The 25,746-nt window shown below is 44.8% G+C and overlaps 1 protein-coding gene across 1 annotated transcript in view; it reads left to right on the top strand.

Moving 5' to 3' along the window:
* LOC144507963 (mitogen-activated protein kinase 11-like) overlaps positions 1-25,746 on the top strand; it is a 61,733-nt gene that overhangs the window by 17,086 nt on the left and 18,901 nt on the right. The window contains exons 2-7 of the mRNA XM_078235573.1: positions 6,778-6,907; positions 9,859-9,917; positions 13,708-13,819; positions 19,949-19,978; positions 20,625-20,672; positions 20,794-20,908. Coding sequence (XP_078091699.1) covers positions 6,778-6,907; positions 9,859-9,917; positions 13,708-13,819; positions 19,949-19,978; positions 20,625-20,672; positions 20,794-20,908 — 494 coding nt within the window. The remainder of the gene's footprint in view (positions 1-6,777; positions 6,908-9,858; positions 9,918-13,707; positions 13,820-19,948; positions 19,979-20,624; positions 20,673-20,793; positions 20,909-25,746) is intronic.

Raw genomic sequence — 25,746 nt, 5'->3', positions numbered from 1 at the left:
ATGCCAGGGACCTAAGTTCGATTCCTGGTTTGGGTGACTGTCTGTGCGGAGTCTGCATATTCTCCCTGTTTCTGCGTGGGTTTCCTCCGGGTGCTACCGTTTCCTCCCACAGTCCAAAAGACGTGCTGGTTAGGTGTGTTGGCCATGCTAAATTTTCCCTCGGTGTATCCAAACAGGCACCGGAGTGTGGCAACTAGGAGATTTTCACAGTAACTTCATTGCAGTGTTAATGTAAGCCTCCTTGTGACATTAATAAATAAACTTAATTACATGCACTGTGACTGGGATTCCCCCTCCTTCAGCGACAGACCCTCCTGCAGCGGAGGCGGCTCACCATTGTCTGCTGGCCGGATCTTCCAGTCCTGCTGAAGTTAGTGGCGGTTTGCATGAGTCACCCATCCTGTTGCCAGAGAACCCATGGTGGGGGTTGGCTTGGGTGGGACTGGAAGATCCAGTCAGCGGGATGGGCCAGAAAATCCCACGCTTTACTTAGCTACTGCGAAGTACAAAATTAAAGTCTCATTCATGTCCCTCATAAAACGATAGTTGTTATTTTCCTTAAATAATAACAGTGATAATGGGAAGAAGCACATTAAGGGCAATTCATCTCTGGGGCCTTGATTTAAACCTGGCCTCAATAGTGGTTTCCTGTGTCCAGACGGTTTCAGTAAGAAGTCTCACAACACCAGGTTAAAGTCCAACAGGTTTATTTGGTATCACGAGCTTTCGGAGCGCCTTCATCAGGTGAGTGGAGAGTTGGGCTCACAAACAGGGCATATATCGACAAAAGCACAACTGCAAGATAATGGTTGGAATGCAAGTCTTAACAGGTAATCAAGTCTGTACAGGAACAGATAGTGCGAATGGAGAGAGGGATAATCACAGGTTAAAGACGTGTGAATTGTCTCAAGCCAGGACATAAGAACATAAGAAATAGGAGGAGTAGGCCATCTAGCCCCTCGAGCCTGCCCCGCCATTCAATAAGATCATGGCTGATCTGAAGTGAATCAGTTCCACTTACCCGCCTGCTCCCCATAACCTCTAATTCCCCTACCGATCAGAAATCCATCTATCCGTGACTGAAACATATTCAACAAGGTAGCCTCCACCACTTCAGAGGGCCGAGAATTCCAGAGATTCACCACCCTCTGAGAGAAGAAGTTCCTCCTCAACTCTGTCCTAAACTGACCCTCCTTTATTTTGAGGCTTTGCCCTCTAGTTCTGGTTTCCTTTCTTAGTGGAAGGAATCTCTCCACTTCTACCCTATCCAGCCCCTTCATTATCTTATATGCCTCTATAAGATCACCCCTCAGCCTTCTAAACTTCAACGAGTACAAACCTAATCTGCTCAATCTCTCCTCATAATCTACACCCCTCAACTCTGGTATCTTAGAAATCTTAGAAACCCTACAGCACAGAAAGAGGCCATTCGGCCCATCGAGTCTGCACCGACCACAATCCCACCCAGGCCCTACCCCCATATCCCTACATATTTACCCACTAATCCCTCTAACCTACGCATCCCAGGACACTAAGGGAAATTTAGCTTGGCCAATCAACCTAACCCGCACATCTTTGGACTGTGGGAGGAAACCGGAGCACCCGGAGGAAACCCACGCAGACACGAGGAGAATGTGCAAACTCCACACAGACAGTGACCCAAGCTGGGAATCGAACCCAGATCCCTGGAGCTGTGAAGCAGCAGTGCTAACCACTGTGCTACCGTGCCGCCCACCTGGTATCAACCTGGTGAAGCTTCTCTGCACTCCCTCCAAGACCAATATATCCTTTCGCAAGTAAGGGGACCAAAACTGCACACAGTATTCCAGCTGCGGCCTCACCAATGCCTTGTACAGATGCAGCAAGACTTCTCTGCTTTTATATTCTATCCCCCTCGTGATAAATGCCAACATCCCATTTGCCTTCTTGATCACCTGTTGCACCTGCAGACTGAGTTTTTGCGATTCATGCACAAGGACCCCCCAGGTCCCTTTGCACAGTAGCATGTTGTAATTTTTTTCCATTTAGATAATAATCCAATTTGCTATTATTTCTTCCAAATTGAATAACCTCGCATTTGCCAACGTTATACTCCATCTGCCAGATCCTCGCCCACTCACTCAGCCTGTCCAAATCTCTCTGCAGACCTTCCGCTTCCTCCAGGCAACTCACTTTCCAGTTAGTAGGATTTTGCAAGCCCAGGCCAAATGGTGGGGGGTTACACGTAGTGTGACATGAAATCAAGATCCCGGTTGAGGCCGTCCTCATGCGTGCAGAGCTTCGCTATCCAATGTCCAATGCTGGCATCTCCACATCAGTGAGTTTCCGTCCTCACAGATTAAGCATGACCAGACCAAGCCAGGATTGCACAGTATGAATGATGAAGTTTGAGTTGGAAAGTGCCCTGTATACAACAGCAAGCCTACATAACTAGTTTTTAAGCAAAACAAAAACAGGTTGCTGTTTTGTGCAAAATGACAGGAAGCCTGAAAAACCTGTCAAATGAATGGCTAGAATGGCCATGAGAACATTGGAGCTCACTCTGCAGGCTGCACAGTGTGTTATTTTATACTGGCCCTTGTGGCAAAGCAGCTTTGTTTACTCAACTTGTAGTTTCATTAAACAGGAACCTCTGTTACCAGATGGCTGAATATCTGGTTTCCTTTTATAGCACGGCCCCCTTTTCTCTTTGTTCTTCAGCTCATGAATGTTCTTGTGGTTATCAGCTCTCTTCACATGGCGCACCCAGTGAATGTGCACAGAAAAAAAATTCTGACCTTTAAACCCGCCAAGTTTGCGAGCAGCCTGCAAACTTTCACATCTGGGATTATTACTTTTATTTTAAAAGCTCACAAAATTCACCCAGAATCAAGAAGGAGAAATTTGGTTTCTGCACGAACAAGGCAGTAATCCAAAGGAATGAATGCTCGTGTGCACCTGTCTGTGCCAGCCTAAGATTAGGGCCAATTGCTGCTTAAATGGTGGCAGCTTGTTGTGGGCACCCCACAGACTGGCATCCTGGCCCATCTCGCCTGACAGGGGCTGACTGTGAATCCCATCAAATCTCTACAGCGCTGCCACACCCAATCATGAATGATGGTTCTTAGGTTAAGAAACTAATGGGATGAGTTGGTTGGTCCTTAACCATCTCCTTTCTCAACCATGGCGGAGTACAGCATAGGCATGCATGAGGTAAGGCTGATGCATTTGCTGCCATCTTCAGCAATAAGTGTCAAGAGGATCATCCTTCTTGGCTTACTCTTTCTCCTCCCCCACCCCAACACAGATGCCAGTCTTCAGCCAATTAGATTCATACCATGTGACATCAGGAAAAGATTGAGCACACTGGACACAGCAGAAGTTATTAAAACCACACGCTGGATATAGTGCGGAGGATTGTAGAACCAAACTATTCCACAAAAGTTAGAACTCTGGCATCTACCCACAAATTTGGACATTGCTCAAATTTGGCCTGACCACTAAAAGCAGGACAAATCCCTCCCAGCCATTTACTACCCTACCCTGAATTAGCAGCGAGATTCTGAAGGGAATCATCGACAACGCTGTAAAGTGGGATCCACCTGCTTACTGATGTTTTTTGCCTGGATACTGTCACAACTTCAGATCTCAATTCTGCCTTGGTTCAAATATGGACATGAGCTGAGGGGAGCATTAAAGCAGCATTGACCTGAGGGCAGCCTCAAGAAACCCCAGCTGACCCGGTGAATGTGGATCAGTGGGTGGCTGGCACAAAGGATGACCTTGGCTTATATACAAATTAGGAGCAGGAGTAGACCACCCAGCCCCTCGAGCCTGCTCCTCCATTGAATAAAAGCATGGCTGATCAAACTGCAGCCTCCTTGCTTATCAAGAATCTATCTATCCCTGCTTGAAAACATTGAAAGACTCTATTTCCACTGCCTTTTGAGTAGGGAGTGCCAACGATTCTCAACACTCGAAGAGAACAAAATTCTTCTTATCTGTCTTAAATGGGTGACACCTTATTTTTAAACAGTGACGCCTAGTTTTAGATTCTTCCACAAGAAGTAACATCCTCTCTACATTCATCCTGTCAAGACGACAGTCATCTCAGTTCCCGGGACAGTTCTGCTGGAGTGCCTCATAGTGTCTTGAGACCCGCGTATATTCAGCTGCTTCATCAATAACCTTCCCTCCATCATGAGGTCAGATATGGGCTGTTTGCTGATGAGTGTACAGTGTTCAGTTTCATGTACAATTACTCAGATATGAAGCAGTCCTCCAGGCCTGTTTGCAGCTAGGGTTTCCTCCCACAGTCCAAAGATGTGTGGGTTAGGTGGATTGGCCATACTAACTTGACCCTTAGTGTCAGGGGGACTAGCTAGGGTAAATGCATGAGATTATAGGGATAGGGCCTGGGTTGTGGACGTTGTTGCGACTCGATGGGCCAAATGGCCTCCTGCACTGTAGGATTCTATGATTCTAGACACATGACCATATGGGCGATAAGTGATAAGTCGAACAAAGATCATCTCCAACAAGAGAGCTTAATCAATGAATAAGGTCTTTCCAGTGATATTACCGTCAAACAGTTCCCACCATCAATATCCTGGGACTGGCATTGTCCGGAAACTGGACTACATAAACACGAGCCACATTGATACCATGGTTACTGAAGCAGGTTAGAGGTCGGCAATTCCACAGTGAGTGGCTCATCACCTGGTTCGCCAAAGCCTGTCCACCAGCTGCATGACACAGTCGAGTATTGCAGCAGACGCTCCACATTTATTTGGATGAATGCAGCTGCAGCGACATGCACATCAATCAGTGTACCATCTCGGTATGTGCGCACACACACAATGCTTTACTGACCTTGTGACAGTTCTGCATAATTCTGGAAATGACATTCAACTATGGTTCACTCCTGTCACTGTCCTCTCCTCTTGGTCCTTAGTTTGGAAATCTTGCTGTGGACTTTTCAGGGTGGTGGTGGACCCTCCACTGCTGGAAAGTCAGAGACAATCATACCTTGGCCAAGCATGGAAGCCCCAACTGAATGTAACATTGATGTGGCTCTTACTTGACTGCAGTTGAGGCTCCTGCCCTTCTAATGCAGCTGTCCAGTTTTAGCAGTGACACCAGAGCAGTGGCCATGTCTGGGACTGCAGTCAGTCCCAGACAAATCATTCTGGAGGAGGCCCCAGGGTGCATATAAATCATATCAGGCTCTCTGGAGCTAACCAGGCAATGGGGTGGGGTGGGGTTGGTGGGGAGGGTGGAGGTTGGGGTATTGGTTGTGAGGGCAGAGTGAGGATCTTTCAGCCGGTGCAACCCTTGTTGTTGGGCTCCTGTGGACTGCAGGTGTTACAAGGGTTTGGTGTCTCACTAAGAGGTATGGAGGTTTGGGTGGTTGAACACTGAGGGCGGGATTTTCCAGCCGCACTGGCCCCATGGCCGGAAAATCTCGCCCGAGGTCAATGGATGGTCAGTGTCCCGCCCGCTCCCATCCTCGTGGTGGGCGGGGTGGGAAAATTCCACCCTAAATGTTTATTAACAATTCAGAACTATAAATATCTCCAAGGTATCTCTCTGACTAGGTACTATCTCCACACTGTTTTTTGCTAGATTGCTGCTGTAGTCAGTCCACTATCATGTGACTCTCTACGTCATACTGTGGGCAGGACTGTTCTCCTATCCCACATTAACCCTTGCTATGCTGAACACTCTTATACTACAGCAGGATACCTGTCTAAGAAGGTCCCAAACACCCGGTCCTTCAAGGAGACCACCAGAGTTTACCTGGCAGTCTCCCTACATGAAGAAGTGCCCATCTGAAGGAAGAAGTCATTAATTGCCACCTTGAGCCTCAATGTGCCTAAGGGTGAGCAGCTTCTCCGCTACCCACACTCTGCCAGTGGCAGAGGGAAGGCAACCAGCAAGCCACCCTTTGCCTTTGTACTCGCCGTCATGCCTCCCAGCATGAGGCTCTGTAAAATCCCAGCCCTTGACATTAATTCCAAAGTAGACTTCCTCCAGCATGAGTAAGTTTTGGCTTCTTAGCTTCTCTTCCCATTCGTTGTACCATTTTCTGATTAGCAGAACTGGCTTTATACACAACTGACCTTATTAATATGATCTTTCTCTACACCAGAGCTATGACTAACATTATATTCTGCACCCTCGCCTTTCCTTCCCTATGAAAGATACACTTTGTCTGTACAGCGCACAAGAAACAATATTTTTCACTGTATACTAATACATGTGACAATAGTAAATCAAATCAAATCAAAAGAAATCACTGAGGGAGTTGCCTAACTAGTTAAGGGCTTATTTTCTGTTTGCTTAATTGCAATAATTATGGATCTGCACAGAGGGAATGGTGTAAAATGTTTATCGGTAGATTTAAGGCACCACAAACAAAAAAGGAACACTGTTCATTTTTTTGTAGCCTATATATCATTGCCAACACAAATCCATTTGAAGCTCTTTCAATCACACAACAGAAATATGGCATGCGTTTTCTCTGAAAGCAGGTTTATTGTGTGCTCCTACATTATGTTGCATTTTAGATTACTGTGGCCGCTGTTTGCTGTTACTGACAATGTGACCAGCTCTTTAAAATACACAAATGCTCATTTTCTTCTGCAGATTCCACATGGAATCACGATCAGCTAAATGAGATCCAAATGAGAGCTTTTCACGTAGCTGCCTTGAAGGCTTTCACCTTGTACATCACGGTTTCTTTTATGCTGGAACAGTTTTAGTGAGACGCTGATTTGTACTCTTCTATTTGTTTAGCTCTGCCTATGATACGAGAACAAGACAGAAGGTAGCTATAAAAAAGCTGTCAAGACCATTTCAGTCTCTGATTCACGCAAGGAGGACGTACAGGGAGCTGAGATTGTTAAAGCACATGAAACATGAAAACGTAAGTGGATGTTTTACGATAAGGTTTGTTATCTACCTGTAGGAAATCTTCAGGGTAATTTTTAACATTGCATTCCTCATGGAAAGTTTTAAATTTAAGTGCACCATGCCCTTGGTTGGGTCGGGTCTTGGTAGTGGTGGTGGGGGGCTCCAACCCAAATCCATCTTACTAATGTCGGAATTCCCAATTTCGTTGCTCCACAGGGATCAGACACAGAGTTGGTGGAGATACACCTGGGGAGATTAAGCTTGCTATTATCAAAGGAAATGGCACTCAGCCGGGGTTTAAGGCCCTGGTTGTTCATTGCTTATTGTTATGGATTAGAGAGAGGAAAGTTGAACTTCTTTACCCTCTCCCTGTCTGTCCTTAAACAGAGATGTTTTTAAATTATTTTTAAAATAGCCAGCAGCGTGTTTCCCCATACTTTCTCAGTTTATGTGATCCAGTTTAACAATGACTCACAGAAAACCCACATTGTGATTAACTCGGAAGATTAGTTGATTAAGAATCAAAGCTGAGGGTGGGGCGGAGGGAGTGTTCGCAATCTCGCACAGACATATACAGTAAGGCGGGATAGAAAAAAGGAAGATTTACAACTAAGGGCAACAACAGTAAAAGAACCACAGACACTAATATTAGCTTACATGATTTCCAAAGTCCAGAGGTTGTTTCCTCCTTGGCTGAGTTCAGTCTGGGTGAGTTCCTGCTTAGAGACAACAACATGGAAAAGCTTTGAAATGAAAAATGCTGCAGCACAATGGGCTTTATGTGTTTATGGCAGGCAATACTGGTTTTGGTTTCAGTGCTTAGAGGTTTAAAATGCAAAGTGCATACAGGATCCAAGCTGAAACATTTTTATCCAAGGCCAGACAACAGGGTTGCCTTGGTAACAGGCTTCAGGCATTTGAATGTTTGAATTTTGCTCAATCAATTTAAAGCAGGCACACAGCTACTAAGAACCGATAAGATTTAAATTCGATGATATTGAAAAAAATCAGACCAATCCTGTGGTAGGAAAATTGATAGGTCATCACAGGCATGAAAGAGAGTGCAAGAGGGAAAAACAAGAGTTAGCAACTGCCACCTCTCAAAACTCGAGAGGGACAGCGCAGCTCTCCACCCTGCCAGCTTTATATATCTCTTAAGAAAACGTACCATCTAACCAGTGAAAGGTCCCAATGCAAAAAGAACTCACAGACAGAGAAATGAACTGAGAAACTCCAGAAGGTTCCGAAAAACCTGGTTGCATATTTTTTGAGAGTGTCTAAATTATATATTTTTTGTTAATGAATGTGCATTGTATTTAGTTGAACAGCATTCCAGTAGAATCTTATCCGATATGTTACTTGTTTAGTTGAAGTTCCCTGTTAGTTAAATATATCAAAGTGAGTGTCAGGTATTTCTGTTAGTTAACTACTAAACATTACTGAAGGACAGTTCACCTTCCCACGCACTTTTAACAGATTATGAGGCGAGGTATTCCTCTTTGGAGGATTCGGCATTACATCTCAAAAGGGGAGAAACCTCCGCGTCGCAACACTATTTACCGTGTTATAGCATACTGTGCCGTATGAACCAGGAATATCCCACCTCTGGTATAAGCAAAATACTGCAGATGTTGGAATCTGAAACAAAAACAGAAAATGCTGGAAAATCTCAGCAGGTTTGACAGCATCTGTGGAGAGAGAATAGAGCCAACGTTTCGAGTCTGGATGATCCTTCATCAGAACTAAGAGCAAAGAAAATCAGAAGAGATTTATACTACGAGGGTTGGGGCGGGGGGGGGGCTCTTAATTGGACAAAGGGAATGTAAATGAGAATGAAGAAGACTGAGAAAGTTGCTAGAAGTGTCCATTTAGTGATCAGAATGCTCTGCCACTCACACAGATGCTGTCAGACCTGCCAAGATTTTCCAGCATTTTCTGTTTTTATATCCCGCCTCGGAGTAGCTGGAACTTAGACAGAGTAATGATGGGACTGTGGCAATTGGCTTCAGCATGCCCACACTGAGGTGCTCTTGACTCCAATGTCCGGGCACATACCTGAAGCAATGAAGCCCGATGCAAACTGGAGGTCCAGCACCCCATCTTGCAATTAGGCACTTTACAGCCTCTGGACTTGATATTAAGTTCAACAACTTCAGACCATGAACTCGCTCCTCCATCTTGACCCCATTTTTAAAATCAAGATTTCTTGTCCCACTGCACCCTGATGCTCCCCACAGGGTAACTTGTTCTAAGTTTGATTTTGATTTGATTTATTATTGTCACATGTATTAGTATACAGTGAAAAGTATTGTTTCTTGCCCTATAGAGACAAAGCATAGCATCCATAGAGAAGGAAAAGAGAGAGTGCAGAATGTAGTGTTACAATCATAGCTAGGGTGTAGAGAAAGATCAACTTAATGCAAGGTAGGTCCATTCAAAAGTCTGATGGAGCAGGGTAGAAGCTGTTCTTGCATTTGAAAAGCCTTTGCAATGAACCTCTATCTCAGCATGATTTGCTTCTGTTAGAAAATGAGCGAAAGATATTTCTAATCTATGAAGAACATTTATTAATTAAATTTGAAGAAACAGATTTATCTTACCGCCCATTTCCTAAACCTCACTGATAGGTTTTTGACTTGATTTCTTGCAGTCAATTAATTAGTTCTTAATGAGGCATATGACTACATGGTCTGATGATAAAGAAATATATTATTTGGTTATGACAGATTAAATTATTAAAACCTTCAAGGAGAGAAATACAATTCAATGCCTAGATTTTCTTTAATTTTTATAATTTTATTAAGGACCAATATATACCGCAATCTTACAAAATTTACACAAGGACTGTCACAGAAGTATTAAATTATGATGAATTCATTGGAGCTTTCAAGGCTGCTTAATTCTTTCCATTGTTTTACAAATGGGTGCGTTAATTTCATCAACATTTCTGTTGATTTCTTTCAGGTAATTGGATTGTTAGATGTCTTTACACCAGCTGTCACACTGGAGAATTTTCGAGAAGTGTAAGTTGAAGAGATTCCTTCTGTTCAATACATAGCTCACCAGTTTTTGCTTGAAAGATTCTGCACGCCTCTGGGGCAGCCTCAGAACGAGACGAGGCTGGAGAATGGCCCACGAGTGATTTTGAGCAAGAGAGTTTAAGCAGTTGACAGTGGCAAAGGATTGCAGATTTGTAAAAAAAACACTGGCCTTGTTTCGCTATCTATTTTTGGTTGTGGTTCATTGAATCCTCAGAGTTGCTTGATGAAATCCTGTACTATGTGATGTATTGGTTCAGCTAAGGATGAGGAACCGACAATATCTAAGTTTCCTTCTTTGAACCACTCCTCCTCCTGCCAGATATCAGGTGGTCAACAGCCCAGCCTCTTGCCTAGAGTAGAAATGGACTGGTTGATGTCCATTTGAGCAATCAGGATTTAGTGGTTAAATGCTATTATAACCTGTTTCTTCTTAGAAAGCATAAGCAACTTACAAACATACAAACAGAAAATGCTGGAAAACATCAGTAAGTCTGGCGGCATCTGTGGAGGGAGAACAGAGTTAATGTTTTGAGCCCGTGTGACTTCTTCAGAGCTAAAGAGACCTAATGTGATGGATTTTATACTGTTTAAGAAGGGGTGGAGAAGGTAGAGCAAAATAGAAGGTCAGTGTTAGGTGTGAGCTAGGACCAAGATGTCATGGAAGAGAAGACAGTGAGTGTCAGTGGTAGTGCTAAAGACTAAAGTATGTGCTAACAGCGGCATTAAGGTAAGATAGCAGAATGTGTTAATAGCAGAACAAGAGTCTGTGAAAGCAAAACTTAGAACAAGTTACAGATGATCCTGTGGGAAGCATCAGGGTGCATTGGGTCAAGAAATCTTGGGTCAAGATGGAGGAGCGAGTTCATGGTCTGAAGTTGTTGAACTTAATATCAAATCCAGGGACTGTAAAGTGCCTAATTATAAGATGAGTTTTATATATCACTTCAGTGGACTTTGCAACAGGCCAAGGACAGACATGTGGCGTGAGAGCAGTTGAAATGGCAAGCAGCAGGAAGGTCAGTGCCATGTTTTAGGACTGAGCGAAAGTGTTCTGCAGGATGGTCATCCACTCTGCATTTAGTCTTCCCAATGTAGAGGAGACCACATTGGGAGCAGCGAATAATGTAGACCAAAATGAAGGAGGTGCAAATGAAACACTGCTTCACCTGATAGGAGTGTTTGGGGCTTTGAACGGTGAGGAGGGAGGAGGTAAAGAGGCAGGTGTCACACCTTTTGCCGTTGCATAGGAAGGGATGAGGAGTTGGAGATGATGGAGGAGTGGACCAGGGTGTCATGGAGTGAACAGTCCTTGCAGAACGCTGACCAAGAGGGGTTGGTGAGGGGAAGTTGTGCTTGGTGGTAGCATCATGCTAGATTTGGCAGAAATGGTGGAGGATGACTTTTGAATGTGGAGGTTGGTGGGTTGAACAAGAAGATAAAGTTGATGGGGGGGGGGGGGGGGGGGAGAAATCATGGCTCGAGGCCCTTTCAGCCACAGTGTGGGGGAGTTCTCTGTTCAGGAAAAGGGAAGACATCATAAACAGTTTTGGAAGGTATGTTTGACAGGGCACTACTAACACATTCTGCCACCATCTGCACTTTCTTTAGTTTTTAACACTTCATTCCATGACATCTTTGCCAAATCTCTGCTAGCTCCCACCTATTCCCGACCACCTATTTTGCTCCACCCCTCTTAAGCAGTATAAAATCCATCACATTTCTCCCTTTCCTGAGCTCTGGAGATGCGTCCTACAGACTGGAAACATTAACTGTTTCTCTCTTCACAGATGCTGCCAGAACTGCTGAGTTTGCCAGCCTTTTCTGTTTTTGTTTCAAACTTCCAGCATCCATGGTATTTTGTTTTTGTAAAAATAAAAACTGGCCTGACAGTCCATGGATGTGATATATCATACATCATTTTATAAATTGTACATAACATGGAAAGTTATTTTTAAACTGGACACAATGGGCTGAATAACCTCTTTCAATGATGTGTTCAACATTCTTTCAATGTTTTTTTTATTCATTTGTGGGACATTGGCATCACTGGCTGGCCAACATTTATTGCCCATCCATAGTTGCCCTTGAGAAGGTGGTGGTGAGCTGCCTTCTTAAATCGCTCAGTCCATGTGCTGTGGGTTGACCTACAATGCCATTAGGGAGGGAATTCCAGGATTTTGACCCAGCGACTGCGAAGGAACAGCGATATATTTCCAAGTCGGGATTCCCCAATCTCGTCCGTACCCAGTGAGAGCGGAGAATTTAATGCTCCGGCCAAAACTCCATTCGCTTTCAGCGGCACTGGAGAATCCCAGCCACAAACAAGGACGGAGTTTTGTGGCCTTTGCTTGACTATTATACTGAGCAGTTTTAATACTTTTCTTGTAAGCCCAGGATGAGAACATCCCAGTATGGTGGGCAGTGCACTTTCATTGCTGAAAAAGGGCAAACATCAGACTGCTTTATTGGGGCCTTCGTCACTTGTATTACAGCTACAAAACACAGGCAGGGTGATGGAATTTCTTAGGCTTCCTTGCAAACCTATCTCCGCCTTTTGCCAGTGCAGGTACAGAAACAACACCACTGACAAAAGCTGTGCTTCTCGATGCAGTTTCCATTCTGAATGTAGACACAGCAATATATAACAGAAACATAAGTACAAGGAGAGAATACCTGATTTTAAAATGCGCATTGTGTTGTCTATGCATCTGGTTCAATTATCGCTGGTAAGCTTACTCCACTTCACCTGAAGACTATTGCGATGACTCCCAATGTACAATTCAACAAATAGTAATAGGAAATAATACTAAGTTTTGAGCACCGTTTGTTTGTTCCCCCTCGCTTTCATCAGAGCCCCACACACACAGGAAGTGGGAGCTGATAATCTATTGCTAGTATTTCTGTTGATATTTTCTTCAAACTGCTGCAGGGAAAAATGTAAAAGTAGTCCAAGATAACAAGTCTCTTCAGGAAGAAGCAGCTGATGACCACTTCCAGCATCTGCCAACTGCAGAGTTGGGAATAGAAATGTATCACATGGGGAAACTATGTGGCTGAACAGACTCTCTGTTAACTTGTGACAGCATATTGAAGCATACTAATGGACTGTTAATTGAACCCTTTTTCCTAGACATCTCTAAAGATGCAGTTTTGAAAAGTTTATTCCACTATTTTGTTTGTTTTTGATCTGTGTTAGAAATTATATCCTTTAGGAAGCGAGGCAGGCTATTTGGCCCCTCTGGGCTGTCGTAGCAATTCATTTAGATCATGGTTGTCTGGATCTTGACTCCATTTACTGGCCCTGGTTGCACGTCCTTCAATATCCTTCCCTCATAAAAATATACAGAATCCTACAGTGCAGAAGGAGGCCATTCGGCCCATCAAGTCTGCACCCATCACAATCCCACCTAGGCCCTATCTCCATAACGCCATGCATTTTATCCTAGCTAGCCTCCCCGACCAAAAGGGGCAATGGCCAATCCACCTAATCTATCAGAGTTTTGAAATTTTCAAATTAATCTAGCTTCAGCATCTTATTTGCGAATTTTAAAAAAAATTAAGGTTCTATTTTGCGGTAGGAAAGGAACTGTTAATGAGACTCAATGATTATGATGCTGGAAAATCCACAACACTGCACGCTAAAGACACTACTTCATGTTTGAGGAAAGGATTCAATGATTAAAATGGCCTGCATTTGGCCCCAAAGAGTACTTATGTGCCTATCAAACTCATTCTTTTATGTCTAAAACCAGTTATATTTTTACTGCTCTAGGTACTTGGTGACAAACCTCATGGGCGCAGACTTGAATAACATAGTCAAGTGTCAGAAGCTGACAGACGATCATGTGCAGTTTCTTGTGTATCAGTTACTCAGGGGACTTAAGGTACTGTAACCAATGCACTATATGTAGAGGCAGAACTAGACTAACAATAGATGATTTTAAAAAGGGCGTGTGATTCTCATTTTTGTCTCTCTCTGCCCAATGCATACTTTGCGTGGTTTCAATATTGTTTGCACATTTCTGCAATTTTCTCCCCACTCATCTTCCAATCTTATGCTACCAAGACATAATGACTGACTCCACGCAAAGCTCACATAACTCCCCAAGTCATTGCTCCATCAGCAACCCTTTTTCAACATTTAAGCACTGCTCTCAAATTCACAACAGTTCTTCAAATATTCCAAATGCCTAGGGCCATGATGCAGTGTGCAGGTATTTTTAATTATTACTTAAGCTGTTTCATTGGTGAGAATATTCCTGTTAATCTAGAAGCTTTAGAAGTTAATTCTTTCAGGTCTTACTAAGGAGCAGATTGTCACTGCACAAGGCGTGATATAAACCCTTTAGTGAGGCAGACTAAACGGGATTCATCATTATTCATTAATCAGTTGGTGAAAATATCACCTAGATTATCACTAATTGCATCTTCTTTTGTGGGTATTCGATGAGTGATAGCTGCAAGCCTTATGTGAGTGTGAAATAAAAATGTTTCAGTGTGTACCAAACCTAATTTGTCAAATAGAAAACCACAGGCCTATATGTAACCTTAACACTGGCAAAAAAAAATCAAACGTTGTGACAAAAACTTAACCTGCACAAATTCAGTAAGGAGTCTAACAACACCAGATTAAAGTCCAACAGGTTTATTTGGTAGCAAATGCCACGAGCTTTCGGAGCGCTGCTCCTTCATCAGGTGAGTGGGAGATCTGCTAGCAAACAGGGCATATAAAGACACAAACTCAAGTTACAGAATAATGAATACTGATTGGAATGCGAGTCTTTATAGCTACTCAAGTCTTAAAGGTACAGACAATGTGAGTGGAGAGAGCATTTAGCACAGGTTAAAGAGATGTGTATTGTCTCCAGACAGGAGAGCCAGTGAGATTTTGCAAGTCCAGGCAAGCTGTGGGGGTTACAGATAGTGTAACATGAACCCAAGATCCCGGTTGAGGCCGTCCTCATGTGTGCGGAACCTGGCTATCAGTTTCTGCTCAGCACCGTCGTGTGTCGTGAAGGCCGCCTTGGAGACAATACACATCTCTTTAACCTGTGCTAAATGCTCTCTCCACTCACATTGTCTGTACCTTTAAGACTTGATTAGCTGTAAAGACTCGCATTCCAATCAGTATTCATTATTCTGTAACTTGGGTTTGTGTCTTTATATGCCCTGTTTGCTGTTTGTTAGCAGATCTCCCACTCACCTGACGAAGGAGCAACGCTCCGAAAGCTAGTGGCGTTTGCTACCAAATAAACCTGTTGGACTTTAACCTGGTGTTTACCCCAGTCCAACATCGGTATCTCCACATCATGCACGAATTGACAGCCATGTTTCCTTCATAGAATCCCTACAGTGCAGAGTGAGGCCATTCAGGCCATCGAGTCTGCACTGACTCTCCGACAGAGCATCTTACCCAATCTCTCTCTCCTGCCCAAACCTCACAACAACACTGCTGCCTCACAGCACCACAGAGCCAGGTTCAATTCCAGCCTTGGGTAACTGTGTGTGTGTGGAGTTTGCACATTCTCCCCATGTCTACATGGGTTTCCTCTGGGTGCTCCGGTTTCCTCCCACACTCCAAATATGTGCGGTTTAGGTGGATTAGCCATGTGAAATTGGCCCTTAGTGTCAGGGGGATTAGCAGGATAAACACCTGGGGTTACGGGGATAGGGCCTAGGTGGGAGTATTGTCAGTGCAAGCTCAATGAACCAAATGGCCTCCTTCTGCACAATAGGGATTCTATGATTCCTCTATGATTGCCCATGGCTATTCCATCTCACCTATGCATCTTAGGACATTAAGGTGCATTTTGATTTTCATGGCCAATGCATCAAACCTGTACTTTTTGGAGTGTGGGAGGAAACTGGAGCACCTGGGGGAACCCACGCAGACACTGGGAGAACATGCAAACTCCACATACACACACACAATCACCTGAGGCCAGAATTGAACCGGTTGCTGGCACTGTGAGGCAGCAGTGCTAACCACTGTGTCAGTGTGCTTAACGTACTTCATTGGCTGCAAATCATTTTGGTGAAAGTTGTGAAAGGAACTATATAAATGCAAGCTTTATTTTATATATAAAGTTGAACCTCTGCATCCTCGCTTTCAGCACATGATAATACCTGCCTCCTCAGAGCTTCCTGTCTTAAATAAACTGGACTCCACTATCAGTTTCGACAGAGTTTGCCAGTTTAACTTGGCAATGATCCCTCCTGAGTTCAAAATAATAAGAGTTGTTTCAACGGCAATAGTTTGAACAATTATTAGAATTTTAAACCACAAAGGAAATAAAACTGCTATTACTGGAAATCTGAAATACACACAGCAAGAATCACTGGAATTAGTAGGTCAGCCAACATTTGTACAAAGAAGTTAGGTCTCTATTATAACCTTTTATGGTTATATGGTAATGTATATGGCAAAATGGTAAACAATCTTTCCATTGTCCAACGCAGACTTTCTGAGACGCCCTATGCAATCCCCTCACCCGAGGTGTGGTGATCCTCAGGTTAAATCACGACCAGTAAGTGCTCCCCCTCAGAGGAGCGGCATGGTGGCACAGTGGTTAGCACTGCTGCCTCACAGTGCCAGGGACTCGGGTTCAATTCCCGACTTCGGTCACTGTCTGTGCGGAGTCTGCACGTTTTCCCCGGATCTGCAGGAGTTTCCCCTCAGTCCAAAAGACATGCTGGTTAGGCCATGCTAAATTCTCCCTCGGTGTACCCGAACAGGTGCCAGAGTGTGGCGACTAGGGGATTTTCACAGTAACTTCATTGCAGTGTTAATGTAAGCCTACTTGTGACACTAATAAATAAACTTTAAAAGAGCAGTATCTGGGACTATGGTGATTTTACCTTCATACTTCACCAAGCCGCGCTGTCCTGTGAATTTAAAACCATAAGTGTTAAATTTGGCTGAATTGTCACATATTTAATGTACACCACGTCAAAGATTCCCCCCTTCTCATCCTCCCCTCCCCCATCACCACCCCTGAGAATAGCATGGACAGAGACCTCAATGTCAAACAGCAACTTAAAAATAATAGACAAGCCCCAGAAAAGCTGGTATAAGCACGCACCTGATTGCGAATAGAGACTTAATAACATTGATTGCTTTTTGACACTTTATTTGGTGTATTTTGGAGGGAGCCTACTGTGATTCTACATTACACGTCAAAATAATTTCCCCAGGAAATGTCAGGTATTTTAAGCATGAGAAAAGTAGCTGTCAATCTTAAAGAAGTCAAAACAAACAGATTGATACATTTTAAGTTTTGTAGAGTTATTGAAAACCCATGATAGCCTTTTGAACCTGTCAGATTTGTTTTTGGGGATGGAAGTAATCACATAGTGCAAATATTTTCCAGAAAGCAAAGTGCCCCAAGGCATAACGGGCATGGCGAGTTGAATTTTACAACAGGCCCGCAGTCTGGGGTGGCCATTGTACCCAACGGCACATTTCCTTTAAACCTGTGGATGGTGACTATTCTACTATAAATGGTGATGGGTGTTTTACAATTACTTTATAGTGAGAAAACACCCTCAGCCAGTACATTAAAATAAATTGAAAGCAGCTAAGCTGCAGGACAGAACCAGCCACTGTCGCTCCCACCCAAACTGGCATTATAAATCACGGCAGTATGCTGTAGTAAAGTCATAGCTGAGGGAGCCTCGGTATTGTCTGTTTAAATAATGCAGAAGTCATGACCATTTCTTCACCATCCACTTCCAGACCCTAACAATTTTCACTAATGCTGCGTTAGCACATACATCACCAAGTAGCATTCTCCTTTACTTCAAAATGCCTCGAGGTAAAGAACCCTCCATGTAGTAATGTCCAGAGAATTCCTTTGAAGAAAGACTTGGGGTGAATTTTCCCATCCCGCCCACCATGGGAATCTTGGCGGGTGGGACACGGAGCATGCAAAGATCCATTGATCTCCGGCGGGATTTTCCGGCTGCGCTTGTCTCGAAACCGGAAAATCCCGCCTGAGACCAATGATCCTTCGTTTAAAAGCCAGATTTTATTTATGATGTCTAACTCCATTGGAGACAAACACCAAATGGTTGTTCCATTATTATGGTTAAACTATTATTCACAGAAACCGTCAGTTACTCTTAAAACCTTTCTGTCTTGGTTTTCTGAGCAACCAACAGTAGATGGGCAGTATATAGGGGCCGTGCTCCCTCCTGTACACTACCGCCGTGCTCGCTCCAACTGATTAGATTTTTCTGACAATCTCCAGTTGTGGCTTTCCTGTGACCTGATGGGCTATGTTGGTCACCCCACCATTTTTCTCTGCTGAGAAGCTGACACATAAATTGGCAAGCTGGTGTTAGCTTAACAAGCTGACCGTTGACTGCAAAAATCAACATTTCTTGGAAGGGATAGGGAATGCATTTGGATCCTCGAGAATGGAAATCTTGCACATATGATGTATCTGTTCTGTACACGACATGTTAGAAAATTGACACAATACCACGATTCTGGCTCATCCTCAATATCAATGTTAGCTCCTCCTCATGTTGGTCCTGTGATTTGTTAATCCTGTAAGTTCATTGCCCAAATCCTGAGCATGCCTGTGCTGCTGTACCAGAGAGCACTTTAAAATGTTCACGTATGCGTCACCATGTGGGCAAAAGCTCAGCACACAGGAAGAGAGTGTGCTATTCAATAGGGACGCTCCTGTGGGAGACGTCAGAGACTAAGACGTTAATGTCAGACATTAAGCCTGGCAGGATTTTCCACTGGTATATTATTTTCTTTCTATTTTCTCTTCATCTCTGTCACTTTTCACTGTGCCACACACTAATCTTAGCCGTTAACGTGGGCAATCCACTTGACCGCTAGGGCTCCAGCAACACTGCTCTGAAATAAAACTGCCAGAATATTTATAAAGCAGCCATGGCGATTCCTTCTCTTATGGGGAAGCAGACCGAGCCCAAGTCCCCTCGACCTACGAGGGCAAAGTGAATCCTGTCGTATGTACACTCACTCCTTGACCAAGGCCTAAACTGACTCCTTGCTTCCAGTACCTTCCCCAAGACCTCTATCTACTCCTGTGCAGGCGCAACACAGATTGCCTCATCAAGCATCATAGAATCCTACAGTGCAGAAGGAGGCCATTCGGTCCATTGAGTCTGCACCAACCACAATCCCACCCATTCCCTATCCCCTTCACCCCATACATTTACCCTAGCTAGTCCCCCTGATATTAAGGGGCAATTTAGCATGGCCAATCCACCTAACCTAACCAGTCCAAAGATGTGCAGGTTAGGTTGATTGGCCAGGTTAAAAATTGCCCCTTAGAGTCCTGAGATGCGTAGGTTAGAGGGATTAGTGGGTAAATATGTGGGGGTAGGGCCTGGGTGGGATTGTGGTCAGTGCAGACTCGATGGGCCGAATGGCCTCCTTCTGCACTGTAGAGTTTCTATTCTATGAACCTGCACATCTTTGGAATGTGCGAGGAAACCGAAGCACCCGGAGGAAACCCACAGAGACACGGGGAGAACATGCAAATTCTACACAGACAGTGACCCAAGCTAGCAATCGAACCCAAGTCCCTGACGCTGTGAGGCACCAATGCTAACCACTGTGCCGCTCCTGTGTCCTTTAACAAATAAATCACATTGAAAAATGTTTTACTCGTTTAGGTCAACCCTTTCCCTCCCTCTCTTTCTTGTTTTTCATCCTCTTTGCCAATATTTGTGGAAAAAGCAATTTTCCAAACTTGATCAAAAGATGGACTTATTTATTGCCTTTGACAGTTTATGGTCAGGATTTCCCGGCTGTGCTTCCCCCAAGACCGGAAAGTCCCACCCAAGGTCAGGGGACCTTTGCATGCTCCTGTCCCGCCTGCTACGATTCCCATGGCGGGTGTGATGGGAAAATTCCTCCCTACATACCTGAAAACAAAATGGTCGATATGAACAAGATTAAGTTCCATTTCAGAATGTACAAAGGTGATGAAGCCTTTGATTTACAATATCGTTTTTCTTTCTCCTGACAGTATATCCATTCAGCTGGTATCATTCACAGAGTAAGTTGAGTTTTTAATTACGCCTTGCGTCCTGTGTAAAATGCTCCTGTCCTCTGCATGAACTGCTTTAGTGGAATCGGACAGGGGCAAGTCAAATCTGTAAAGAATAAACAAAAAACCAAATGGGTTGAAGTCCTCGGGTGAATGGAGGATGGGTAGTTTCATCGCACAATGAACTAAATGTCTGACTTCATCAGAGTTTCCACTTGGTTAGTGGTGACTGGCACCCTGCCAGTTTCGTTACGGCTTAGACCAGATGGGTTCAGCAAAAGGTGGGCCTTTCCAGCTACTTGTAAGCAAAGCTGGCAGATCCGGCTGTGAACAGCTGCCAAATTGTGAAAATGGCCCTCATCTAGGCGAAGGTGAATTTTCCGAAGGCCAAATCTAATAATATTCCTGCTTACGGAATCCAAAGAATTGAACAGTGTCACAGAGAGTTGATCAGAATGACAGAACAATGTTAACGTCATGCTGTAAGTTTCATCAAGTGATTGTGGCAGGAGTAGCGTAAGAAAGTGCAGAATGACTGCCATTACAAAGAAAATGAATTGCCGAACCGATGTGATATCCTGTTTATGTAACCCAAAGCATTCAATGTTTCTAAATCAGTTTGGGCTAGCGATATAATATTATTTTCCATCTGCAGGACCTGAAACCAAGCAATTTGGCAGTGAACGAGGACTGTGAACTACGAGTAAGTATAATTCAAAATCCCTTGGTATTTAATTTATATTTTAGAACACCATTTTTTTCTTTACTCTCCCTCTTGCTCTTAATATTTAGTTACTTTTATTGTTGTTGATCTAACTTGACAGATTCTAGATTTTGGGTTGGCACGGCAGACTGACGATGAAATGACTGGTTACGTAGCCACCAGATGGTATCGAGCTCCAGAAATCATGTTAAACTGGATGCATTATAATCAGACAGGTAAAAGTGGCGCTTACCCTTCCAGGAACGCTGTACAACTTTCAGAACAGCTGCCACGGTGTCGACTGCAGAGTAAATGTTTCAATCTTGATGTGATATCAAGGGACCAGTGTTCTGCAAACTTTGTATTCTAATATTCTCCAAATGGCCAGTCCAGCTGGGTTACTGGGCATGGACTCATTCAGGCTTGCCCAACCTCTGTGTAGGAACACACCCTTCAATATTTTTCACACTCAAGGGGCCGATAAGCAAATTTGGGAACGGTCAAGTTTGGCACAAGGTTAAACATGAATTTCAAAACAGAAAATTGAGGTATGAAAAGAAACAACGTACTGAGCAGAAGGATAGTGAGTAATAAAAAAAAGAGTGGTAAAAGTGTAATAGTATCTGGGTGTGTGCGTCCAGCTCTCAATCCACCCCCCCCCCCCGCCCCGCGCTCTCCCCAACTCCCTCCCCCCTCGCGCTTTCCCCAACCCCCTCCCCCCCTCGCGCTCTCCCCAACCCCCTCCCCCCTCGCGCTCTTCCCAACCCCCTCCCCCCTCGCGCTCTCCCCAACTCCCTCTCGCCCTCTCCCCAACCCCCTCCCCCTCTCGCCCTCTCCCCAACCCCCTCCCCCCCTCGCGCTCTCCCCATCCCCCTCCCCCCCTCCCCCCTCGCGCTCTCCCCAACCCCCTCCCCCCTCGCGCTCTCCCCAACCCCCTCCCCCCTCGCACTCTCCCCAACCCCCTCCCCCTCTCGCGCTCTCCCCAACAAACCCCCCCTCGCGCTCTCCCCAACAAATCCCCCCCTCGTGCTCTCCCCAACCCCCTCCCCCCCTCGCGCTCTCCCCAACCCCCTCCCCCCCTCGCGCTCTCCCCAACCCCCTCCCCCCCTCACGCTCTCCCCAACCCCCTCCCCTCTCGCGCTCTCCCCAACACCCCCCCTCGTGCTCTCCCCCAACCCCCTCTCCCCTCGTGCTCTCCCCAACACCCACCCCCCCCCCTCGCTATCTCCAGTCACTCACTCACTTAGAGCTGCTGTGCCTCTTCCCTGCTGCCTCATACTCCACTCTCACGTTCACTGGTAGCCTCATGTCCCGCTCTGGGCCGCATGTGGCTCACTCCGGACGTCCCGCTCCTTGGCACTCTGGGCCCCAAACTCTCAGATTTTTTTCTCTCTCACATTTGCTGCTGATAGGCTGAAAACAAACGGGACAGAAACAGCATGTGATTGGAGGAGCAGCTCCAAGCAGAATCGTCCATTTAACTTTTCTGTATGACTGACATTTGGAGCCATGGGGGAGGGCTTCGAGGGCCGCACCCAGCCCTGGGAGCCACACATTTCATAGAATCCCTACAGTGCAGAAGGAGGCCATTCGGCCCATCGAGTCTGCACTGACCACAATCCCACCCAGGCCCTATCCCCACAACCCCATGCCAGTCCCTCTGACATTAAGGGACAATTTAGCATGGCCAATCCACTTAACCCCCACATCTTTCAGACTGTGGGAGGAAATCGGAGCACCCGGGGGAACCCACGCACACACGAGGAGAACTTGGTGACTCCACACAGTCACCCAAGCCGGGAATCAAATCCGGGTCCCTGGGGCTGTGAGGCAGCAGTGCTAACCGCTGTGCCACCCTGCCGCTTGTCAAGCATGGATCAATTCTATTCAATGCAAGCTCCCATCCTAGATTGGGTGTTCCACCAGGAGCTCACAAGATTGGGCGTGAATAAATGTCACAAACCCAGCTGAAAATTTTAAAAAGTGATTTGGATGAATTTTCCCTTTTGATATGTTTTAATCACTGGGGCAAATCATTTTGCAAGTCAGGAAAGTAGGGTATACGTCATTTGCAGCATAAAGTACCTCCCTGTTTGCATTTTTTGACCCTTTCCAGCATGTTCTCACTGAGTCCCTGTGCTGCCAACAGTTACATATATTACGAGAGCCGGTGACACTGAAGCTTCTGACTTTTGCATTTACATTGCACTGAACAAAACATAAATTAAGATGGAAAATACAGTGTGTGCACGCGTGTGTGCGTGCAAGCAAGTTCAAATGTGTTTTTGAAACATAGAAAAACTACAGCACAAACAGGCCCTTCGGCCCACAAGTTGTGCCGAACACATCCCTACCTTCTAGACATACCTATAACCCTCCATCCTATTACGCTCCATGTACTCATCCAGGAGTCTCTTAAAAGACCCTATTGAGTTTGCCTCCACCACCACTGACGGCAGCCGATTCCACTCGCCCACCACCCTCTGTGTGAAAAACTTCCCCCTAACATTTCCCCTGTACCTACCCCCCAGCACCTTAAAACTGTGTCCTCTCGTAGCAGCCATTTCCACCCTGGGAAAAAGCCTCTGAGAGTCCACCCGATCTATGCCTCTCAACATCTTATACACCTCTATTAGGTCTCCTCTCATCCTTCGTCTCTCCAAGGAGAAAAGACCGAGCTGCCTCAGCCTATCCTCATAAGGCATGCCACTCAATCCAGGCAACATCCTTGTAAATCTCCTCTGCACCTTTCAATCTTTTCCACATCCTTCCTATAGTGAGGCGACCAGAACTGAGCACAGTACTCCAAGTGGGGTCTGACGAGGGTCTTATATAGCTGCATCATTATCCCCGGACTCCTAAACTCAATCCCTCGATTGATAAAGGCCAGCACACCATACGCCTTCTTAACCACCTCCTCCTTTTTAGAGTCAAACTCTTTCTGAGGGCAGCACGGTGGCACAATGGTTAGCACTGCTGCCTCACAGCGCCAGGGACCTGGGTTCAATTCCGGTCTCGGGTGACGGAGTTCGCACGTTCTCCTCGTGTCTGTGTGGGTTTCCTCAGGGTGCCCCGGTTTCCTCCCACACTCTAAAGATGTGCAGGTTAGGTGGATTGGCCATGCTAAGTTGCCCCTTAGTGTCTAAAGATGTGCAGGTGAGGGGGATTAGCCATGGTAAATGGACAGGGTTACAGGGATAATGTGGGAGAGAGGGTCTGGGTAAGATCCTCTGCCATAGAGTCGGTGCAGGTTCAGTGGGCCGAATGGCCTCCATCTTCACTGTCGGGATTCTATGACTATGAATCTGCATTATAATTTGGAACAAAACTTTTTGGATAGAAACTACTGGAAGATAAAGGTTTTCTTCCTTTGGAATAGCTGGCTGAATGTGCAATGTATCGAACCAATCAAAATTCAGCTCGCGTCAAAACTCCAGCAAAAGTATTAAGTCCAAGCCTTTGAGAGAGACTGGAGTCTTCAAGCAAAAACTTTAAATGAAGAAATTAAAAAGGACAATCAAATAGATAGATTTAAACACATTCTCGTGATGTATGTTTCAGTATTTGGTTTAAAGCTTCATTTTAGGCATTAAGTCTTTCAGTTGCTGAGAAGAATATGATTCGAAACATTTTCAGAGGGCATTTTGAGGAAGTTGCAGAATATGCTGCACAGGATGACAAGTTTATATTGGTAAAACCTATTAGAAATGTGTATCATCCTTAACCTTTCTGTAAATCCTTCCTTGCCATCGAAGGCTGCTAACTTATTATAATGGAAGGGCTTTCTGTGGTGCTTAAGGTTTTAAAAATTTCTTTCATTCATTGATTGAATTAAGACCATGGTCTCTGGATGAAGATAAATGATCTTAATGACTTGGGTGCCATTAACAAGGGTGGACAGAGCAGTTATCAATGAATAACAATACCTTGTGAGCAGTTTTCAATGGAATGTTTTGGATCCAATTTGTTTTAAAAACAAAATCAGCATCGTGCAAACTTTGGCCATCTGGGCCTCAGGTCTATAACCAACAACAACTTATGTTTATATAGCACCTTTAACATATTGAATTGTCCTTGGTGTTTCGCAGGAGCATTGTAAAACAAAGTATGACACCCAGGCGCACGGGAGACATTAGGTCAGATGGCTAAAAGCTTGATCAAAGAGGCAAGTTTGAAGAAGAGGAAAGCAAGATGAAGAGGCAGAAAGATATATTCCAGAGCTTGGGACCAAGGCAACTGAAGGAAAAATCACCAATGGTGGAGCAGTTAAGACTGGGGGTGTGCAAGAGGTCAGAATTAGAGAGGTGCAGGTATCTTAGAAGGTTGTGGAGCTGGAGGAGATTACAGAGATGACGAGAGTCGAGGGCACAAATTGTAGATGTCTTATCTTTTTAAAGATTAGCTTGTTTTTTGACTTTAACATTGCGGAAAGCTGCAGCTGTCTGCTCCAGTTATGTTGGCACTGGTGAGAATTGAAACAGGTTGGTTAGCACCAGTACACAGTCGGTGAAGTCCTTCTGTCTGGATTACACTTACGAAACGAGGCAGACCCATCTACATTGTGAATGTGATCCAAATTCGAAGCCTGCAGCATCTTGTGGAGACAAACCTTCCATTTGTCATGGAGATTTATCCTGACTGCACACTGGCGGCAGACTTACCCCACTGCCAATTATCTTGTACATGGTTTGAAGTGACAAACCACTCGGATGTTGGTGGGGAAATCTTCCTTGTTCAGGCGGCCAACAAAAATCTAGGCCTTCTTAGTAAAGATATTGGGCGTGATTTTCTTGGCCAAGGTGACGTCGATCTTCATATTTTGTGGCCTTCATTTTTTAATCTGTGACATGTAGGTTTCTAATTGTGTTTGGCCTTTATGTCTTGAGCAGATTTCTACTCACTATACAGGCTGCTGTTCTTTTCAGAAGTTTGGCAGACTTTTTTCTTGGAATTTTTTGCTCTCAGGTGTTTTTACAACACTTATCCCCGAGTGGCCCCCGAGCATTCCAATGTCATGTTTCTGTTCAATTCCAGCTTTGCTATTCATCCTGAATAAACTATGATGAGTGCTCAA

The sequence above is a fragment of the Mustelus asterias genome, chromosome 19, assembly GCF_964213995.1.
Source record: "Mustelus asterias chromosome 19, sMusAst1.hap1.1, whole genome shotgun sequence".
NCBI lineage: Eukaryota > Metazoa > Chordata > Chondrichthyes > Carcharhiniformes > Triakidae > Mustelus > Mustelus asterias.
Note: the sequence above shows the minus strand (reverse complement) of the source record. Positions and strands in the feature narration are given on the sequence as shown.